Source organism: Scomber japonicus, chromosome 20 (genome assembly GCF_027409825.1).
Source record: "Scomber japonicus isolate fScoJap1 chromosome 20, fScoJap1.pri, whole genome shotgun sequence".
NCBI classification, from domain to species: Eukaryota; Metazoa; Chordata; class Actinopteri; order Scombriformes; family Scombridae; genus Scomber; species Scomber japonicus.
The window spans coordinates 27,960,234-27,978,091 of record NC_070597.1 but is presented as its reverse complement, the minus strand read 5'-3'; the positions used below and the strand labels follow the sequence as shown (position 1 = coordinate 27,978,091).

The 17,858-nt window shown below is 41.1% G+C and overlaps 1 protein-coding gene across 1 annotated transcript in view; it reads right to left on the bottom strand.

Annotated features, from left to right (window-relative positions):
* Window positions 1-17,858, bottom strand: part of fasn (fatty acid synthase) — a 77,367-nt gene that overhangs the window by 14,428 nt on the left and 45,081 nt on the right. The window contains exons 28-34 of the mRNA XM_053341250.1: window positions 17,583-17,733; window positions 7,951-8,129; window positions 7,734-7,853; window positions 5,402-5,524; window positions 2,753-2,976; window positions 2,466-2,667; window positions 641-792 (exon numbers count right to left, since the gene is read on the bottom strand). Coding sequence (XP_053197225.1) covers window positions 641-792; window positions 2,466-2,667; window positions 2,753-2,976; window positions 5,402-5,524; window positions 7,734-7,853; window positions 7,951-8,129; window positions 17,583-17,733 — 1,151 coding nt within the window. The remainder of the gene's footprint in view (window positions 1-640; window positions 793-2,465; window positions 2,668-2,752; window positions 2,977-5,401; window positions 5,525-7,733; window positions 7,854-7,950; window positions 8,130-17,582; window positions 17,734-17,858) is intronic.

Below are 17,858 nucleotides of genomic sequence, written 5' to 3'. Positions count from 1 at the left end.
TATATGTAAAAAATTGACAAAAAGATATATTTGAAAAATAAGCCTGTTGCACATGAGTGCATAGTCTGTATGTTATACAGTTGGTTTGACATCATTCACTCAAATGGCTGAAGGTTTGTATTTTGAATGTCAAATGAATGTTGAATATTAAACAAACTTAATGTCGCTTCAAAATCTGTACCTTTCATATAGGATGTCATCGAGGACATCTAAAGGATTGCATCTCCCTAAAAACTCTTTTTCTCCTAAGCGCTCCTCTCACGATACGCGTACCAGTGTTGACAGGATCTTCAAAGAATGGACAGGCAATTTTCCAAGAGAACTGATTGGTCAGGAGGCGGTGCTTTTATATTCATTGATCTCTTATCCAGAACATAACCTGCTCCGGAGCAGGTTAGCCATTCAGCATAAGTGACCATGGTGATTTACCCCGGTAAGAAGTGAAGTAGTGTCGTAGGATGGAAAACCCAGGGTTAACCCTGAAGTTACCTCGATAAGAGAAAATTCAGCTTTGTAGTACAGGAAGAGAAAATTCAGCTTTGTAGTACAGGTCTCTGATGATTGATTGAAATGTCAGAGTCAGAAAAGTCAGAGGACCAAAGGTATTACAATGAATGTCTGCACCAAATGTAATAGTTACCATGGCAAGGTGGAAGATACCGCCCACTGGACCAAGCCTGCAGGCTTCAGTGATGAGTCGCTCTGTTCCCTCCAGTGTGCTGACATCACTGGTCGACACCAGCACCTCCACATCCTGACTCTGCCATTCACGCACTCGCTTTGTCTGGTAACCTAGTGACAGTTACAAAGTAAAACCCACAGCCATAGTAGAAGCTTTGATTATTAAAAACAGCAAAGTGATCCACCTTAAATATTCTAAAGGTTAAGGTCATTGCTGCAGGGGAAAGACACCATTGCCTCTGTAGTTTCAACGTGGTCTGGCACAATGTATGTGCTAAGCTCATGATAACAAGACTGAGAAGCCGGAATTTATTAAAACTAATATCTCATCCCATAATATCATAAACTTAGTAATACTTTAAAATATATGCTCACAATGTTTCAAGCCTGTCGTAAAACAATAGTCAAGCGCTCATCACAGGAAGACATTTTTCTCCTGCATCAGTTTATCCACTCAGCACAGTGTTAATATTTCATTATCTAATCCATTCCACTTGGTTACTGACAGAATGCCCAAATGAATGAAACCCCATTCCATGTTTTCTCTGCTACCTTACAGATTATCACATAGTATACACACACACACACACACACACACACACACACACACACACACACACACACACCCGTTAGCTAAGTGCTATAAAAAAAGCTGAGAGATGCAGCACCCTTGTAGGCGAGTGGTTAGTGCGCATGCCTTATAGTCAAAAGATTGTTGTTTGAGTCCATCATCAGAACTTTGTTGCTGTTTTATGTGGGCAACTGTCAACCCCCACCCCTTACATTGTCCCACCCACATTTTCAGTGCTTCCTAAACCTATGTGTTAACCTATTCTTTAAAACAACTTAAATACTGTATAAAGTGAATTCAGACATTTTTTTCTAAACACGTTACATAGGTCATAAAATGTATTTCTAAAAAAGGTGTAAAATGCATTTCAACCATTTAGATTTGAATTGTGGAGCTAGGCTTCACAAACTGTGTTTTAAGCTTTCTGTGTCCAGGATTTAGTGGGTGGGTCTGAAAATCACTGCTGTGTTAGGTAACACGGCAGTGATTGGCATAAACCCGCCCCTGCTGCTGTAGAGGTATAAATACATTCAGCACACACTACTACTACTACTACAGGCTACAGTTAGCCACTTAGCTGCGAGTTAGCTGTCTAGCTAGCAGCCGAGTTAGCAGCAGAAAGCTCTCAGAAGTAGCACCCATGTTTCTGGTAGATGTGGTGACTTTGATTGACAGGTGACACTTGGTAGGGGGCGGGGTTTCAGCGAACTCGGTGGACACTCCCACAGCGTTTGGGAGCAGAAAAAGTCATAAAAAAAACTCAGAAAAAAGCAATACATCTGGAACCCTAGTTCACTTACTATAATGGGGCCCTACATAACATTCCTACAGGGACATATTTTGAATGTACAATGAGCTTAACATAGTATACAATTTTTTTTGCATAATGTCTAATGTCAGAAAAACATCCTAATATATGGTATCGCAAGTCAGTTGTGTTTCCAGATATAATGAGGGAGACTAGTTGGAATATTGGTAAAATACCCACACCCAGCTAGCAACAAACAGGACTGCAGTGTTGCACCCTGTTAACTGCTGTGAAACTGGAGGCTTGTTAGTCACAGTGGTAGTACTTGGCTGTCAACATTTTATATTTCTGAGATTTTATGACTGTAGTCAGATTTATATGATACTTAACATCACTTAAGCTGTCTCAATGAATCTGAATGTAACAAACAACAACTTTGCAGCAGCCTTGTGCCATTGTACCTACCATTCCTGATGCCTGATCTGGAAGTCAGCACCAGCTTGCGGGCTCCTCTTTCTGTTAGCCACTGAGCAAGCTCTAGACCGAAGCCCCCCAGTCCACCAGTGATGATATAGGAGTGGGAGGCAAGGCAGAAAGTGCGACAAATAGCTGAAAGAGACAAAGGGGATGCAGGCTGGACTGTGGCACCTTTCTCTTCATAACAGACCTGTGTAAAAAAACATATCAGTAAGAGGCTCCAAACTGCATTAGTGTATTTTCCTGTCATAGTTATATAATCATGTGAAACTGACCCGCAGGACGACTTTGCCAATGTGTTTGCCCTGAGCCATGTATCTGAATGCCTCCTCCACTTGGTCCCTCTCAAACATTGTAGTCCTTAGAGGCTGAACTACGCCTTCTTCAATTCCCTCCTTTAGCAGCAGTGACACTTCCTTCCACTCCTGGTTGCCTTCTTCAAAGAGAGCATCCAGCAGGATGCCATGGAATGCTACATTCTTCAGGAACAGAGCCATGCCTGGAGAGATCACAACAAGAGAATGACACTGACACCGACACTGAACATGAACCCAGCATTGGACAGCCTGCAGTCATTTGCAACATAAAATGTGTCACAATGAAAGTTTTTTGTTTAAAAAAAATAAGATTATGCCAAGCACAATGAACAACATGTCAAGCACACACTAGTCTTTTGGAACTGATTTTTCTTGACTGACTTCTTGTTACAGAGAATCAGATGGACAATCCAGATTCCATTGCTTACACTGTCAAGAATTTGGAAGGAGAACTCAGAAAAGCTACAGGTTAACATTAATCCAACTATAAAGAGTGGGGCAACTTCTTTTCTGAGAGGACAAAGAGAGAAACAAGATTGACCAGGCACTTTAAGATGTTAGGGATACATTTTAAAACAATCACAAGAGAGTTCAGCAAACGGCGCACTGTGTTGCCAAATTAGGGGAATGCAACCTTGAACTTAAAGAGGTGCTCCAACAAATGATACAAGTAGAAGAAAACATGCAACCAAAACTGTCAGCCCTGGAATCATGATCTCAGTTAGATAACCAAGCTTCAGAACTATTAGACCCAACAGGATTTGTGCGAGAGAGACAAACACAGAATAATACCTAGTGAATACTGTAGGTGATGGATTATATGTAGGGAAAAAAACAAGATTTACAGTTGCAATCAGAAATATTCAATGCAACAAAGATTTTAAGGATTTATCTAAGTTTTTTCAAAGAGCAAGATTCTGCTTTGCATGACTTCTTTATGAGTTGAGTGGTACAACACAGAAAATGAATGATGTAGTATTTGTGTGTAACAATATATTTTGTTAAGAAAGCCTTCACAACTATTCAACCCCTATATAATAATGTTGTTTTTAAAGCCTTCTGCCAGTTTGTATGGCCTAAATTGGAGTTGAAACATAATGAAGCCTTTGGGAACTCTATAATGATCCTTCATTTGCTTCAGCTGTGATGCATATATAAACCCCACCCATGAAGATATTCAAGGTGAGTTGCAATCATGGGAAAGACAAAGGAGCTTCCATAAAAGCTGAGAGAGGAGATTATTTCATCACCTGAAGGGCCTTGGGTATAAGAAGATTTCCAAAACATTTAACATTCCGAGAGACACCATTGGGAGCATTATAAGGAAGTTTAAAACATATAGAACAGCTACACACCTGCATGCCCATGGAAGAAAGCCCAAAATTTAATCAAGGGCCCTTAGCAACTTAGTCAGGACAACTAAGAAACAACTTCAGGATGACCTGATGAAGGCTGGTGCTTCAGTGGCAACTATAAGACATGCACTGAATAAACAAGGACTTCATGGCTGGACTCCAAGACGCACTCCACGCTTAACCACAAGAAACATCAAAAGTCGACTAGAATATGCCAGGAGGAATTTGGATAAGACTACAGAATTTTGGGAGATAGTTCTATGGACTGATGAAACCAAACAGGAACTGTTTGGACCTATGGACCAGCGGTATGTTTGGCGTGCGAAAGGCCAGGCTTTGACCACAAGAATACCATCCCCACTGTCAAGCATAGAGGTGGGTCATTGATGATGTGTTGATGACTGTTTTCTGTGGCAGGAACTGGCAATCTTGACCATGTACCTGGCATCATGGATTCCCAGAAATACCAGGCCATTTTAAAGAGGAACGTGATGCCTTCTGTTGACAAATTAAACCTTGGTGATCATTGGACTTTCAAGCAAGACAATGATCCAAGCACACCTCCAAGTCGACCAAAGCTTGGCCGAGAAATAGATCCTGGAACATCCTGGAGTGGCCTTCTCAGTCACCAGATTTAAATCGGATTGAAAATCTTTGGTGGGTTTTTAAAGAAGGCAGTTGCAGCACAGAAGACATCAAACATCACTGAGCTAGAGGCTTTGCACGTGAAGAATGGGCAAAGATTCCGATAAAGAGTGTAAGAAGCTTGTCAGCACTTACCGAAAACGTTTGTTAGAAGTTATAAAAGCTAAAGGATGCTCCACAAAGTACTGAAGCTGGGAGTTGAATAATACTGCACATGCACATTTGTTAATAGAGTTACATTTTTCATTTGAACTTCAAAGTTAAATCAACTTGTGTTGTCAAAATAACTCAAATATGTATCAATACATAAATTGTTGTCGTTTAATGAGGTTTTTTATCACTTGTTGTTATCCTTCATACACATGACTAAAATGTCTTTTGAGGTGAGGGGGTTGAATATTTCTGATTTCAACTGTAGATGGATGAGCACTAAAGCAATTTGGCTTTAATGAGAAATCAACAAAATCCATATAATCACTTTATTCATTCTTTATAACTAGAATAAGAGTCAGTGGGCAGCTCCAAATCTGTCAAGCTTGAAAGAGTTTGTCACTCTTACTGTACACGGTTACTTCAAGCCTAACTTGCTGTTTGGCTTCCTACTGACCCAGTGGGGAGTTGTTGGACAAGTCGTATTTGCCTATCTCCAGGAACCGTCCATGTCTGGCTAGGCAGCGAATACTAGCCTGCAGTTTCTCCTCAGCCAGGGAGTTCAGCACAACATCTACACCTGAAACCCACATACACAAACATACACACACAAAATATGATGTCACAAAAACTGTATTTGTGCAGAGGTAATTTGATTAATAGAATGGTTCAACAAGTTCAACAAGCCTAACTGTTTCTTAAAAGACTCAAAAACACAACATAATTGTCTTGCATGCAAAGGTCTCAATTTGTACATTGTAAATATCGATCTTAAAGAAAAATTCCGGTTTATTTGCTTTTTTTTTGCCATAAATGTGGCCATTCTAGTTCTTTGTTCCTGTTTATACCTGGCATTAACATGCGTCTCGGTGGTCTGATGCTTGTCTTGAATAGCTGAGACAAATTGCCGTTCACACCTGTCTCAAATGCCTCTCAAGCGTCTCTCAAGCTGATCACTTGTGTCCAAATTTAATTACTACCTGCATCACACAGTACCCTGCGCACAGTTATCACATCCGACAATCGTCAGATTTGTTTTTAGGTCAGGCTAAAGAGCTAATAAATATGTTTCAATAACTATTTTACATGTGGGGGCTATTCTAATTGTTCAGATTACTCCAACCAAGTACATCTGTACCCATTTTTACATTTATCACACAAAATGACAATAATCGGGGCAAACAGCTGACTCCCACATCTGTCCAAATAAACATAACCATGATTTGCTTCTGAGTCTAAATGAAAGTAAAAACAGAAACTAGTTGCTTGTTGCATTATGGTTAACTGCATCCATAGACACTTCAACATTTTCTGGCAGTAAAGACCCCCACAGGACACAGGAACAGGTAACTCTGCACAGCGTACTATCCCATCGTGAGCATTTCAGAAGCAGAGCATAGTGTACTTTGGGCAAGCAATCTACCTCTTAAATTAAGTTGTACTGTTAATACAGTAATTATGGCAGCTCAATCAAATGTGAACAAGTGCCTTTAGTTACTGTAGTTGCAGCACAAATAAACGGCCTGATTTTATTAACATGCTTAAAATGTGTTGATATGGTCATTTTCCTTGATTTTTGTGCTTCTGCTGTGGGCCAGTAGACTACATAGTTAAATGGTCTCGGATTTGTTGCTGAAATATGATGTGGAGTCTGCATTGGCTGTTCTATTTTGAAAATTGACTGGGAGATTTATGCCAATTCTGTGTCTGACTAACCCTGTCTGGTGTGATCTGCTCTGTGAAGCTTGATACAACTTGAAGACGCATCCGTCAAAAATAGACCTGGTGCGTGTTTATAGTGCAGCGAAGTGGAGAGCTACTTCCAGGATGCATCTGAAATGTGCTGCTGCGCCAATGTGTTTACCCTGAGCCATATCTGAATGCCTCCTCCACTTGGCCCCTCTCAAACATTGTGGTCTTTAGAGGATCACAATCATTGACTAGAATGGCAGGGATCAGGTCCGCAGGCTGTGGCACAGCCTGGCACATCTGCGTCTGGTGGAATCAAAGGGCTACTGTATATTGATGATGCCTTTCTGCCTCCATTTTTCATTTTCTTCTCTCAGTTGTTTTAGTTCCATTTTGTGTATTCAAATAAATATCGTCAGCTGGTCAAAGTGGCTCATGATTGTCAGATTAATCAGATTTTGCAAATAGGTTTTTAATTTCCTTACGGTCCAACCATGGTCAACCCATAAATGTTAACCAGTAGGTGTGCAGATGAATATGTAAGTAGTCTGGTTAGCTGGCAAGCTAACCTGGATATAGTTCCCTTTGCAGTTAGCCATCATGCTACAGGCAGTCGGCAGGCCTGGTTTCTGCGTTTGCTTTTGCTCAGAAGTGAGTCATATAAAAATCTTGTTGGAAAGATATCATGCTCAGCATTTCTCCTGATGATAATCGTATTTTGTGATAAACATCTTTTTGTAAATCACTGGAATCTTTGTAACAAATAGTGAGGGCAAAGTGAGCGTGACACATTGAGCCACAAGGGCCACATTTATAGGAAATTTGGTTCAAATAAACCGGAACTCATGCCTGCTATTTCAATGGTTTCTAAAAAGTGTAAATTTCAGAAGCGCCTTCATTTTTTAATTTCAAAGGAAATTTTGGCTCACTAGAAATTATACCACACTACACTGATAATAGTGCATTTTTCTGTATTAACTTTATAGTGTTTTTCTAAAGGTGGCCCTTATCTTAGAAATCTAATAGAGAGAATATCTTGAAATTGTGTGAAGCTCAGTATGACAAAAGCAACTTGTTACTGCATTAAGTAGGTGTCTGACCTTTGCCCTTTGTGTGGTGCAGGATGTGCTGTTCAAAAGAAGTGTCTCTGGAGTTAGCGAATGACTCGACTGAGAGCTGAGGGAACCTATCCTGCAGGTAGGTCCGCTTCTCCTCTGAGCCTAGTGATAACACACAAAGAGATTAGTGTAAAAATTCAACTCATCACAGAGAATTAAAAAAATACATTTCATTATTATGACAGTATTAAATACTAACCAACTGTAGTGAAGACTTTGCATTTCTTGCTGAGGGCTATGGCAATGGCAGCCTGGCCAACCCCACCTGACCCTGAGTGGATAAGAACACTCTCTCCACAGCGGAGCCTGCCACGCACCACCAGAGAGTAGTAGGCTGTAGCATAGACCACCGGCACGGACGCTGCCTGCTCCAGTGTCCTACACACACACACACACACACACACACACACACACACACACACACACACACACACACACACACACACACACACACACACACACACACACACACACAAGAATATCTATTAAAAGCTATATATATTTTTTTTTAAATAATACAGCCACGGGGCGTTTTGAGGGGTTCAGAATGAAAGTATTGCTTTTCCGTAAAAAAAAAATTTAGTCTGAATGAATATTTTTAAATTTTTTTGAAGGGTTCGACAATGTCTTTCTGACACGTTCTGTTTACATTGTACCAGCCAATTAGCGGCCGGAATTGCGGGTTGCCAGGGTTGTCTGTTCCGGCACAGCTACTGTAGGCTGGCACTGGGTGAAATGGAGTTGTAAACAAGCAGAGCCATGCTGGACTCACTAAAACCAGTGTGCTCTCAAATACAACTTTTCATCACAAAACTTCGAAGGTAAGACAGAATATCTGTTAGTCGCTGTAAATAAGTGGTTGTTTACCTTTGTATTCTTTGGCTGCTGGTTCACTGAATTTTTAGCACAATAATAGTGGTACTGTTGAACTCGGCAGGGTCTTAGCTTTCATATGAGATGCTATTTGTTTGTGTACGATGAAGTATCAAAACGGTAGCAATGGAAATGTGGAGAGTGGGTTGACTTTCTGACGCTATTCGGATTTTGATATTTGATCATTAATATGCTTGGTGTTTGATGTGTGTAAAAATGACATGCTTGTAGATGAGTTTCTCCTATTTAATTTGATGTGCAGTATGACTGTATTGCTACATAATTAGGGGATCATATGTTCCCCGGGTCCTATGTTTCCCGCTTTGTATGTGACCGGGGAACATAGGGATGATCCCGTCTACAGTTAGCCAGTTAGCTGAGTTAGCCGCTGAGTTAGCAGCCGAGTTAGCAGATTAATTAGCCACCGAGCTAGCAGCTGAATTAGCAGCCGAGTTAGCCGCCAAGCTAGCAACCGAGTTAGCCGCGATCGGGGAACATAGGACTCGGGGAACATAGGTACGCTCCCCAGGTTTAACCAGAGACATTATAATAAGAGCCTTAGAAGGACTTTGGTTTAACTGCTACTCCCACTGGCGTTACAATGTAATGCACCTCGGTGGTTTCAAGTCAGTTACAGCGAGGGTATGTTCGCTTCCTGTTTTCAAAATAAAAGCACCAACTCTATCGTTATGGTTTTCATAATAATAAAAGGCAACGGGTGTTTTATTTTGTGTAAATGACCGGAAGTGCGTTACTCGCTACAGCTAACTTGAGTGGCTCCGAATTTGCAGGAACAAAACTTTAAGCAGATGTTATTTGAACAAATTAACGTCACATTGTGGATCTAAAGGGCTACTTTCTCGCCTAAAAAGGTTAGACATGTGGATAAAGTGGTATATTTACAGAGTTAGAGCTAAAATAAAATCCGCTTCAGCCTGCTGATTTCAGCTTGGGTAGGAACGAAATGCATTATGGGTTATCGTGTAGTTTACTGACTGGTCTGCTCACGCCGATCAGGCTACAGAAAAAAAACAATCATTTTGAGTTGGGAGCTAGCTAGCTAATCGATTACACACCACTCAAAGAAAGACTTCCAGTTGAAGACTGGCTAACGTTAAATACTCTTGTAAAATTAATTGGTCGAAATTAGTCGTTACCCTGTATGATTCATCACTTGACATGACGCTGGCTAATCGACTGACGCACTCGGCACCGGACCTGGCAACCCGACTGCTGGAATTACTTTTTGTTTGTTGCGACTACGATCTCGAGACATTAGATGCCGTTGTTCTGCTCATTCTACATATTCTACCTTTAAGTGCCAACATATATCCTGTTTTGTCCAGCAAAATATCTGATCCTGCTATACACCACAGAATTATGACACTTTTTTTCTTTTAATTGTAGGCACTGGCAGAACTTGGTCAAGGTTAGAGAAAGATCATCATCTTGGTTTACTACAGAAAGAAGTCAGCAGTGACTGGTTCAATTACCATGATCTTTCACTAACTGTTTCTGCTGACCCCAGTTTCCAGTGGCAACATCCCCACATTTGTAGGCATACCAGGGGTCGACAATATAAATGGCCCGGTGGCCCGACATACTTTTAAAACCGTCAGGGCCACCAGAACGCTCCAACCACTGGCCCGATGGGGCCAGTAAAAATAATGCCCTTGATTAAAAAAAACAAACAAAAGAAAAACAAGTAAAAATAATCTAACTTCACATTAATTCCCTGTGGTTCCAATGTTTTGCGATGATTTCTGTTAAATTGTCTCGGTAACTATACCGCTAATACTTTACGTGATCCCGATCAAAGACAGCCGTTAATGCAACCAGACTGTGCTCTCCGTGGGACGTAAACACACCTCGCTCGCTCCCGCAGAACGCGCGCGGCCGCTCAGTGCAGCTGCTGATACCGTGTATTTCGTGCCTATTAAGCTAGCTATTATGTTTCTAAAAACCCCAGTACCCGGCCAAACACCGGGGAAAAAAGAGAAAACCATAAAGAGAAAGTCGCCTGAGGAGTTGAGGGAAAACGAAAGAGAGTACGAAAGGAAAAGGGAGAGAAAGTTTCAGCCCCAGTGGCGAGACCGCTGGAACTGGCTGGGGTACGATGCCAAAAAAATGAGGTCTACTGTGAGCTGTGCAGATCAATGCCCTCATATGCAGACAAGTAAGTTAGAGAAAAGGTACCCTACGGTTTGAACATAACGTGATAATGCATACGCATTGCTGTGTAAGTACGGAGAAAATAACGTCCTCATAACGACGGACTTGCTTGAAAACGCAGACGTGCAAGCACACGTGTCCCATTTGTTTACATCAGTGTTTCAAATAAAAAATGTATTTTTGTATCATGGATTATTGTGATGCAATTATTTTAACAGGCAATTAACGATAGACACTTGCTTTATAGAAATGTAGAGTGGCTAGTTTTATATATTTACAAAGGATGAGCAGTAAAAATTATTTTTTTATTTCTTGCTTGTTTATTTGAGGAGTTCTCCACTCTACAAGGGCCATGTAGCAGAGCGGGCTACTGGCTTTGACCCTCATGAAAAGAGCATCGCACACCAAAACTGCTTTAAAAAGAAGAAGGCGGAGAATGTAACATCTACTGTGTTAGCTTGTGTGCATGTCAATAGTGAAATGGCAGCAGGGTTCAAAAAACAAATGGAAAACATGTTCCACACAGCCTATTATGTGCTGAAGAAAGAAAAGCCATTTACTGACTTTCCTGACCTTGTGGAGCTTAACAGCAGGACTGGCTCAAACATGCCACACTACTACAAGTCGGACAAGGCATGTGCAAGGTGAGAACTACAACTAAATTCACAAACTTAATCACTTTTTTTTTTTTTAATTTCCCCATTATTTACTGGTACTAAAATGCACATATTTCCCTCCAGATTTGCAATTGACATCTACGACATGGAGAGGGAGCAACTCCTTACTGACCTAAAGAATGCCCACTACATTAGTGTCATGATTGATGGGGCAACTGATAGTGGGATCCTAGAGAATGAGGTAGTGTGTGTAAAATTCTTCAGTAGGGGAGTGGTCCAGTCCTTCCTTGGCATCGAGGATGTCAAACATGCAAATGCAGCTGGTGTGCTTTCTGCAGTACATTTGGGTAAGCCAATAAGAATAGGTTTTATAGCAAAGTTATCAAGTTAAGCTGTTCCTGGCCAATGAATAATTGCTTTTGATTTTTTTTCCGTAAGTGTTTGAGAAAGCAGGTCTGGAAAAGTGGAAGGAGAAAGTGGTCTTCTTCTGTGCTGATGGTGCTGCTGTCAATATGGGGAAGAAGACTGGTGTGGCCGCAAAGCTCAAGGAAGAGATTGGACACCTGCTTTCCATCCACTGTGTGGCACGCAGGCTGGAGCTGGGGATGGTAGACTCCATTAAAGAACAGCCAGGGCTTAAAAAGCTGCAGGAGGTGCTGCATTATTTGTATATGCAGTACCACTACTCTCCCAAGGCACTGAGGGAGCTGAGGGTACTGGCTGATGCAATGGGGAACAAGGCCCTCATGCCTACAAACCTAAAGGGGGCCAGGTGGTTGCCCTATAGCTACAAGGCAACACAGGTAGTTGTTTGATTGATACTTTTCCAAAGTTTTATGTAATTAAGAACGATTTTAGGTATGAAATAAATAAATGTATTTCTCCTCCAGATCCTGTGTGAGGGGTATGCTGTCTTTGTGGCACACTTTGAGGACCTGGTCAGCCCAGAGCGGACACCCCAACCATCACCTGCAGTAGTGGGAAGAGCAAAAAGCATTCTCCAATACATTAAAAACTATGAGAATGTCCAGTTCATGCACTTCCTGCTAGATTTGCTGGAGTTTCTGAAGACACTGAGCCTCCAGTTTCAGCAGGATAATCTGACACCTGGTAAATACTGTGTGTGTTTAATTTTCTATTTGATATGTGCTGAATGTGGTCTTATGAGGTAAATGACAATCTGTAAATATGTTCTTTCAGGGGAGGCAGTGCAGTACACTGAGGCCTGCATCAATGGCCTTACAGAGCTGTCTCTGGAGCCAGGAGAGCAGCACAGGAGGATGTTGGCTGCTGCACTGACTGGCACGTACAGAGGGGTGGAGCTCACCAACACCTCAACAGACAACACACTTGCTCCTGGGAGGAAGAGAATTACAGGTTAATAGATAATGACAACCCTTGACAGTTTTTAAAGCCAGCCTTGACAACACTTGAAATATGGATGCTGACCTGAATTGTATTTTCAGAAATTCTAACCAAACGTATTGAGAGCCGTCTGGGGGACCTGCTCTCTACTGACAGTATTGTGGGAAAATTCTCTGCCCTGGATCACCACATGTGGCCAAAGGAAGGCAGCACAGATGACTCAAAGGAAGCCATGGACGAGCAGACATGGAGTCCCTCTGGCACCATTGTAACAGCATCCTTGTGCACAAGGGAACCACAGCCAGTGAGGTACAAAGGACCCCAATCGAAACAAGCCATAAGTGATTTCTTGGGTTTTAATCCTCTTAGTTGACTGTATATTGAACTGTATTTTCCTGTACTTTTTTCCTGCAAACTGCTAATAAAGTGTTTAATCAATCAGGTATTGAGAGAGTACAGGCTGTACAAGATCTGGGCAAGAAGCCGCGCTGGGCCCCTCAGAGAGACACTCCTGTTAATGCTCCAGAGAGGTATGTAGGACTAAATTGTTGGTTATATTTCTTTAAAGTAAGTTTACTCCGTTCTTTGTCATTAACAGCTGTTCTATTTTACAGCTGATCTGCAGGAAAAGTTTAGGAACCTCGGCATCTTTGCCCAGATTTATCTCACCATGGCTATCAGCACAGCTGTATGCGAGAGGGGCTTCTCTTGTATGAAGAGGGTGAAAAACGACTGCGGTCAAAGCTCTCAACACTAAGTCTCAATCGTCTCATGTACCTGACCATTGAGGGGCCAAATGTGGAAAGCTTTAATGCAGAGAGGGCTGTTTTGAGATGGTGGCAGTCACAGCCCAGAAGCAGACGCCCCGGATATACTGCCTGGGCATCAGGAGAGGGACGCATAAATCAGCCAACAGAGGAGGAGATGGGTGAAGAACTTACTTTACTTGAGTAACGCACCTTCGGAATAAGTGTATTTGCACTGTTAATGCATGTTTTTGCACCTTTTTGCTGCACTTTTACTACCTCGAAAAATAAATGCCGTTAAAGCAAATTGTTCTTTTTCGTGATTATTGGGATCTATACCTGACGTTGACCTGGGCCAGTGGTTACAATAGTCGGGCCAGTGGCAAATTTTCCTTATTGTCTACCCCTGCATACCATCTACCCTTACCACTTTTCTCTGACATCAGTGCAGTTATACTGTAAATGTTTAAAGAACAGATGACTGGTAGCTCTAGTTGTAATGGTAATCGGGTGCTCTTGGATAAGGGGGATCAGGCCATGACAAGAAAGAGATATATCCAGGCACTCCAAAAAAAACAAAAGAATGTATATAAAAGGCCATTATTGTAACTGGCTACTACATATTAAAAAGCCAACATGTTTCGACCTAACGCAGAGGTGAGCTGAGGCCATAGGCCTTACCTATTTAATATCATCAGGTTATATGACCAAATCGCATGACTCTAAAAAGGTGCAAATCACACCATGGTGCCCTCCCTAATCAACAGATCCCGTGACAAAAGGAAATAAATAAAACATATAAAAGACATCCTTCCCATCCAAAACATTTCTAAGAAGCAATATCTTCATTTAGACCTGGATACTCCATTGCATTTAGGCAATGTATCCAAAAAGACTCCTTTTGATTTAATTTCTGTACCCTATTACCACCCCTCACCACAGGTCCAACATGCTCAATGCGCTGTATCCTTAACAGAGAATCATTTTTATTATGGCACTCGCTAAAATGTCTTGCCATGGGGTAGTCCGGGTTCGCCACTCTGATAGCATACCCTTAGTCGTCTTTTTGTGCCGCCGACATAGAAAAAGCCCCCCTTGCAAGGATATGACAAGAGGTACACGACAAACATGGTGTTACAGTAAATAAAATCTTTCTGTTTATATGTTTTATTGGTTCTGGTATCCATAAAGGATTTAGACTGGGTCACATTGGCACAGTGGGGGCAGTGCATACACTTAAAGTCTGAGTAAAGTCAATTCATTGATTTACTTCTAAACACATGCTGGAAAATGGTTACTACTGAATTGTGGAGATAGAGCCTTAAACAGTTTCTCACCCTCTCATTTTTCCTGACTTTCTGAGCCTGCAAAAAACAGCTACACCGTCATGGTGCGGCCTCTCCCTATATAAGCTGGAGAGGCCGCTCTCCTCAGTGGTTAAACTGCCTAGTGGCGAGTTATTGTTACCACATCAAACACTACTACTTCTACAGTCTACAGTTTGCCAGTTAGCTGAGTTAGCAGCCTGGGTTTACGTTAGCCGGTATTTGTCGGCCCTGACAGCAGCTGGTTGTACGGAGCTCTGACCGATCACAGCACACACAGAACTTAATTGATCAAATCTGCGGAAACGCTGACAGGACTCAACAACAGCACAGTTATTTGTTTTAGTCTATGCTCAGTTCAAAAAGTTAGTTTAGAGTTCATTCTTATAACTTTTTAATAAAATTAATTTGTTGAATCAAAGCTAAATCAACACAGGTCACTGCAGTCATGCAGGTAATCTGTACGCACAGTTTAGATGCGCATTGAGGGGTTTTTTTTGTTCTTTTTTAAAACCATGTGACCCCAGGGGGCTCTGTACTGTATTAACATATGTATATGTCCGGTAGTTGTTCTGTATGGCCAGAATTCTGGAATATTACCGGCCAAAAAAAAGTCTAGCGTAAACTGTCTTAGCAGTTGAGTTAGAAGCAGAACGCTAGCGTCCATGTTTCAGGTAGTGATGGTGATTTTGATTGACAGGTGACACTTGGTAGGGGGCGGGGTTTCAGCGAATTCGGCGGACATGCCCACAGCCTTTGGGAGCAGAGACAGGCTGATTTTTACCCATCTTGGAATCCTAATTTCATATATTAGGCGATTTTTTTAATCATTCAAATTTGGCAGGGTGGTTAACAACACATTTTTCTGTGACATGTCAAACTCATAACACACATTTTTATTCTTACATTATGCAGACTTTAAAAGTGCCCACAGGCTTACACAGCCAGGTGTCTTTTTGCTTGCTTGAAGAATAACTTCTGGTTTATATGCCCTATCCGAAAATCTATATATATATATATCTCGTCCATAAATACAAACACATTGTTGTGAGTAACCCAGTCCGTCAGTTTCAATAAAAAACAGTGTGCTCCTTCTTGGAGTGCAAAAGAGGGTCAGTGTTCACCAAACGGTTAACCTCAAAGTCCACTTTCTTCCAGTTAGTGGGCAGGTCAGTAGTGTAATAGATAGATTATAGATAGAACTGCGTTAGGTCGAGACATGTTGGCTTTTTAATATGTAGTAGCCCGTTACAATAAAATATTTTTAATTTATCCTTTCCTCGCTATCACCGTTTTTTGGAGGGCCTGGATACATCTCTTTCTTGTCATACTGTAAATGTTTATTCAAGAAAAATGTTGCAATGTTCTTTATCCTCATCAGGTGTAGGCCTGGAAGAGATTGGGCTTTGTCATATGGTCTGTGTTTGTCCCCGTATGTGGACATATGGCATCGACAGAGCAACACATAAAGAAGAAGTGTTTTGTTACAACTAAGTTTAACATGCTAGAAGTCTGGTTTCTGTTTTTTGTTGCGGTCACTTTAAGAAGCACAGGATGTCAGTAACAGGAAGTTATGTCATATGACCAGTAATCAGGAAGTAAGCGAGCATGGCACAGAGAGCTGTTTTATTGTATCTGAGCTAGTCCAGCATCATCTGCATACATCTTATGCCTTTGGTAGCATTGTGGTTATGTATTGATTCTTTTATTTACATTGTGTATATCTGTACATGTTAAAAACAAGCATAGTGTTGATTATGCTTTCTTGTATGTCTTAGTATGTATGTCCCTTCCTTGCAACACCAATAAACCTGTGGACAAGGGAACAACTGTCTTCAGAGTCTTGATGTTAGGAAGGCGTTTATCTGACTGTCAAGTTATATACAGCACATATGCCAAGGGCAGCACAAGAAGAGAGGGGTGTCAACAGCCACTGACCAAAGCATCAGCAACATAATTTGAAATTAAATATATTCAAAATATTTAAAAACATGAGACTGTCGCCAAAAAGAAAATATATCAATTGCTAGGCTGACACCAAACAATCTTTTGACACCAATTACAGTCTTCAAACAGTCTAGACATAAATTGATAGAGCGCAAGATACCAAATGCATATAGAATTTAAAAAATGCAATGAACGGTTTGTACGGGTTGTAACCCAAACTGCGTTTGCATTTATTATAGCACCACCTTATTGTGTGACACACCCTTACAGTCTATCTTGGATATTATCTTTGCATCTTGAACAGTCTAGGATGTAGAATCACTTTCACATGAAGTCTGACAGAATAATATCAGCAATAAAGTACTGCTTATATATATTAATACATCAATAATAATGATTCAGTAGTATAATAACAAAACATTGACAAATTACACACAGTTTACTCGAACAGTTAACTTTTACTTTTGATACCTTAAGTTCATTTTGTTGCTAATATTCATATACTTGTAATGGAGTATTATTCTAGCATGGTATTGCTACTTTTGCTATGGTAAATGATTTGAATAGTTATTCTGGCACTGCTTTAATTGGAAGAGAGCACTTATTGTAGACAGGCACTGGACAACAATTCCAAATGCGTTATTTGACTCATACCACTACATGTGGTCTATAGTACTGCTATAGTGACTCTACACACAACACTTTCCTAAAACTGCTGATTCAAAACACACACACATTTACACCACACACAAAGACACACACCATATTAAAAAATAAGAGACTGACCAGCTGGAGGGCACATCCCAGAGGAACCGTTTGTCAGCATCCACACATGTTGCCAGGCCTTTAGCGGGCAATAGTCCCATCACACGCCGACCGTTAGGGTCACGACCAGAAAACTCCATACCCAACATGCACTGCTGTAGAGCAAGGTCACCTACATCATGATACATGAACAGAGGAAGTTAGATTTCCAGTGGGTACTTGGTGTACACTGACTGCTGTTATCTGTTTTTGTTTTGTATATCAGCTGTACCAATAGTATACCACTGTATATTGTGG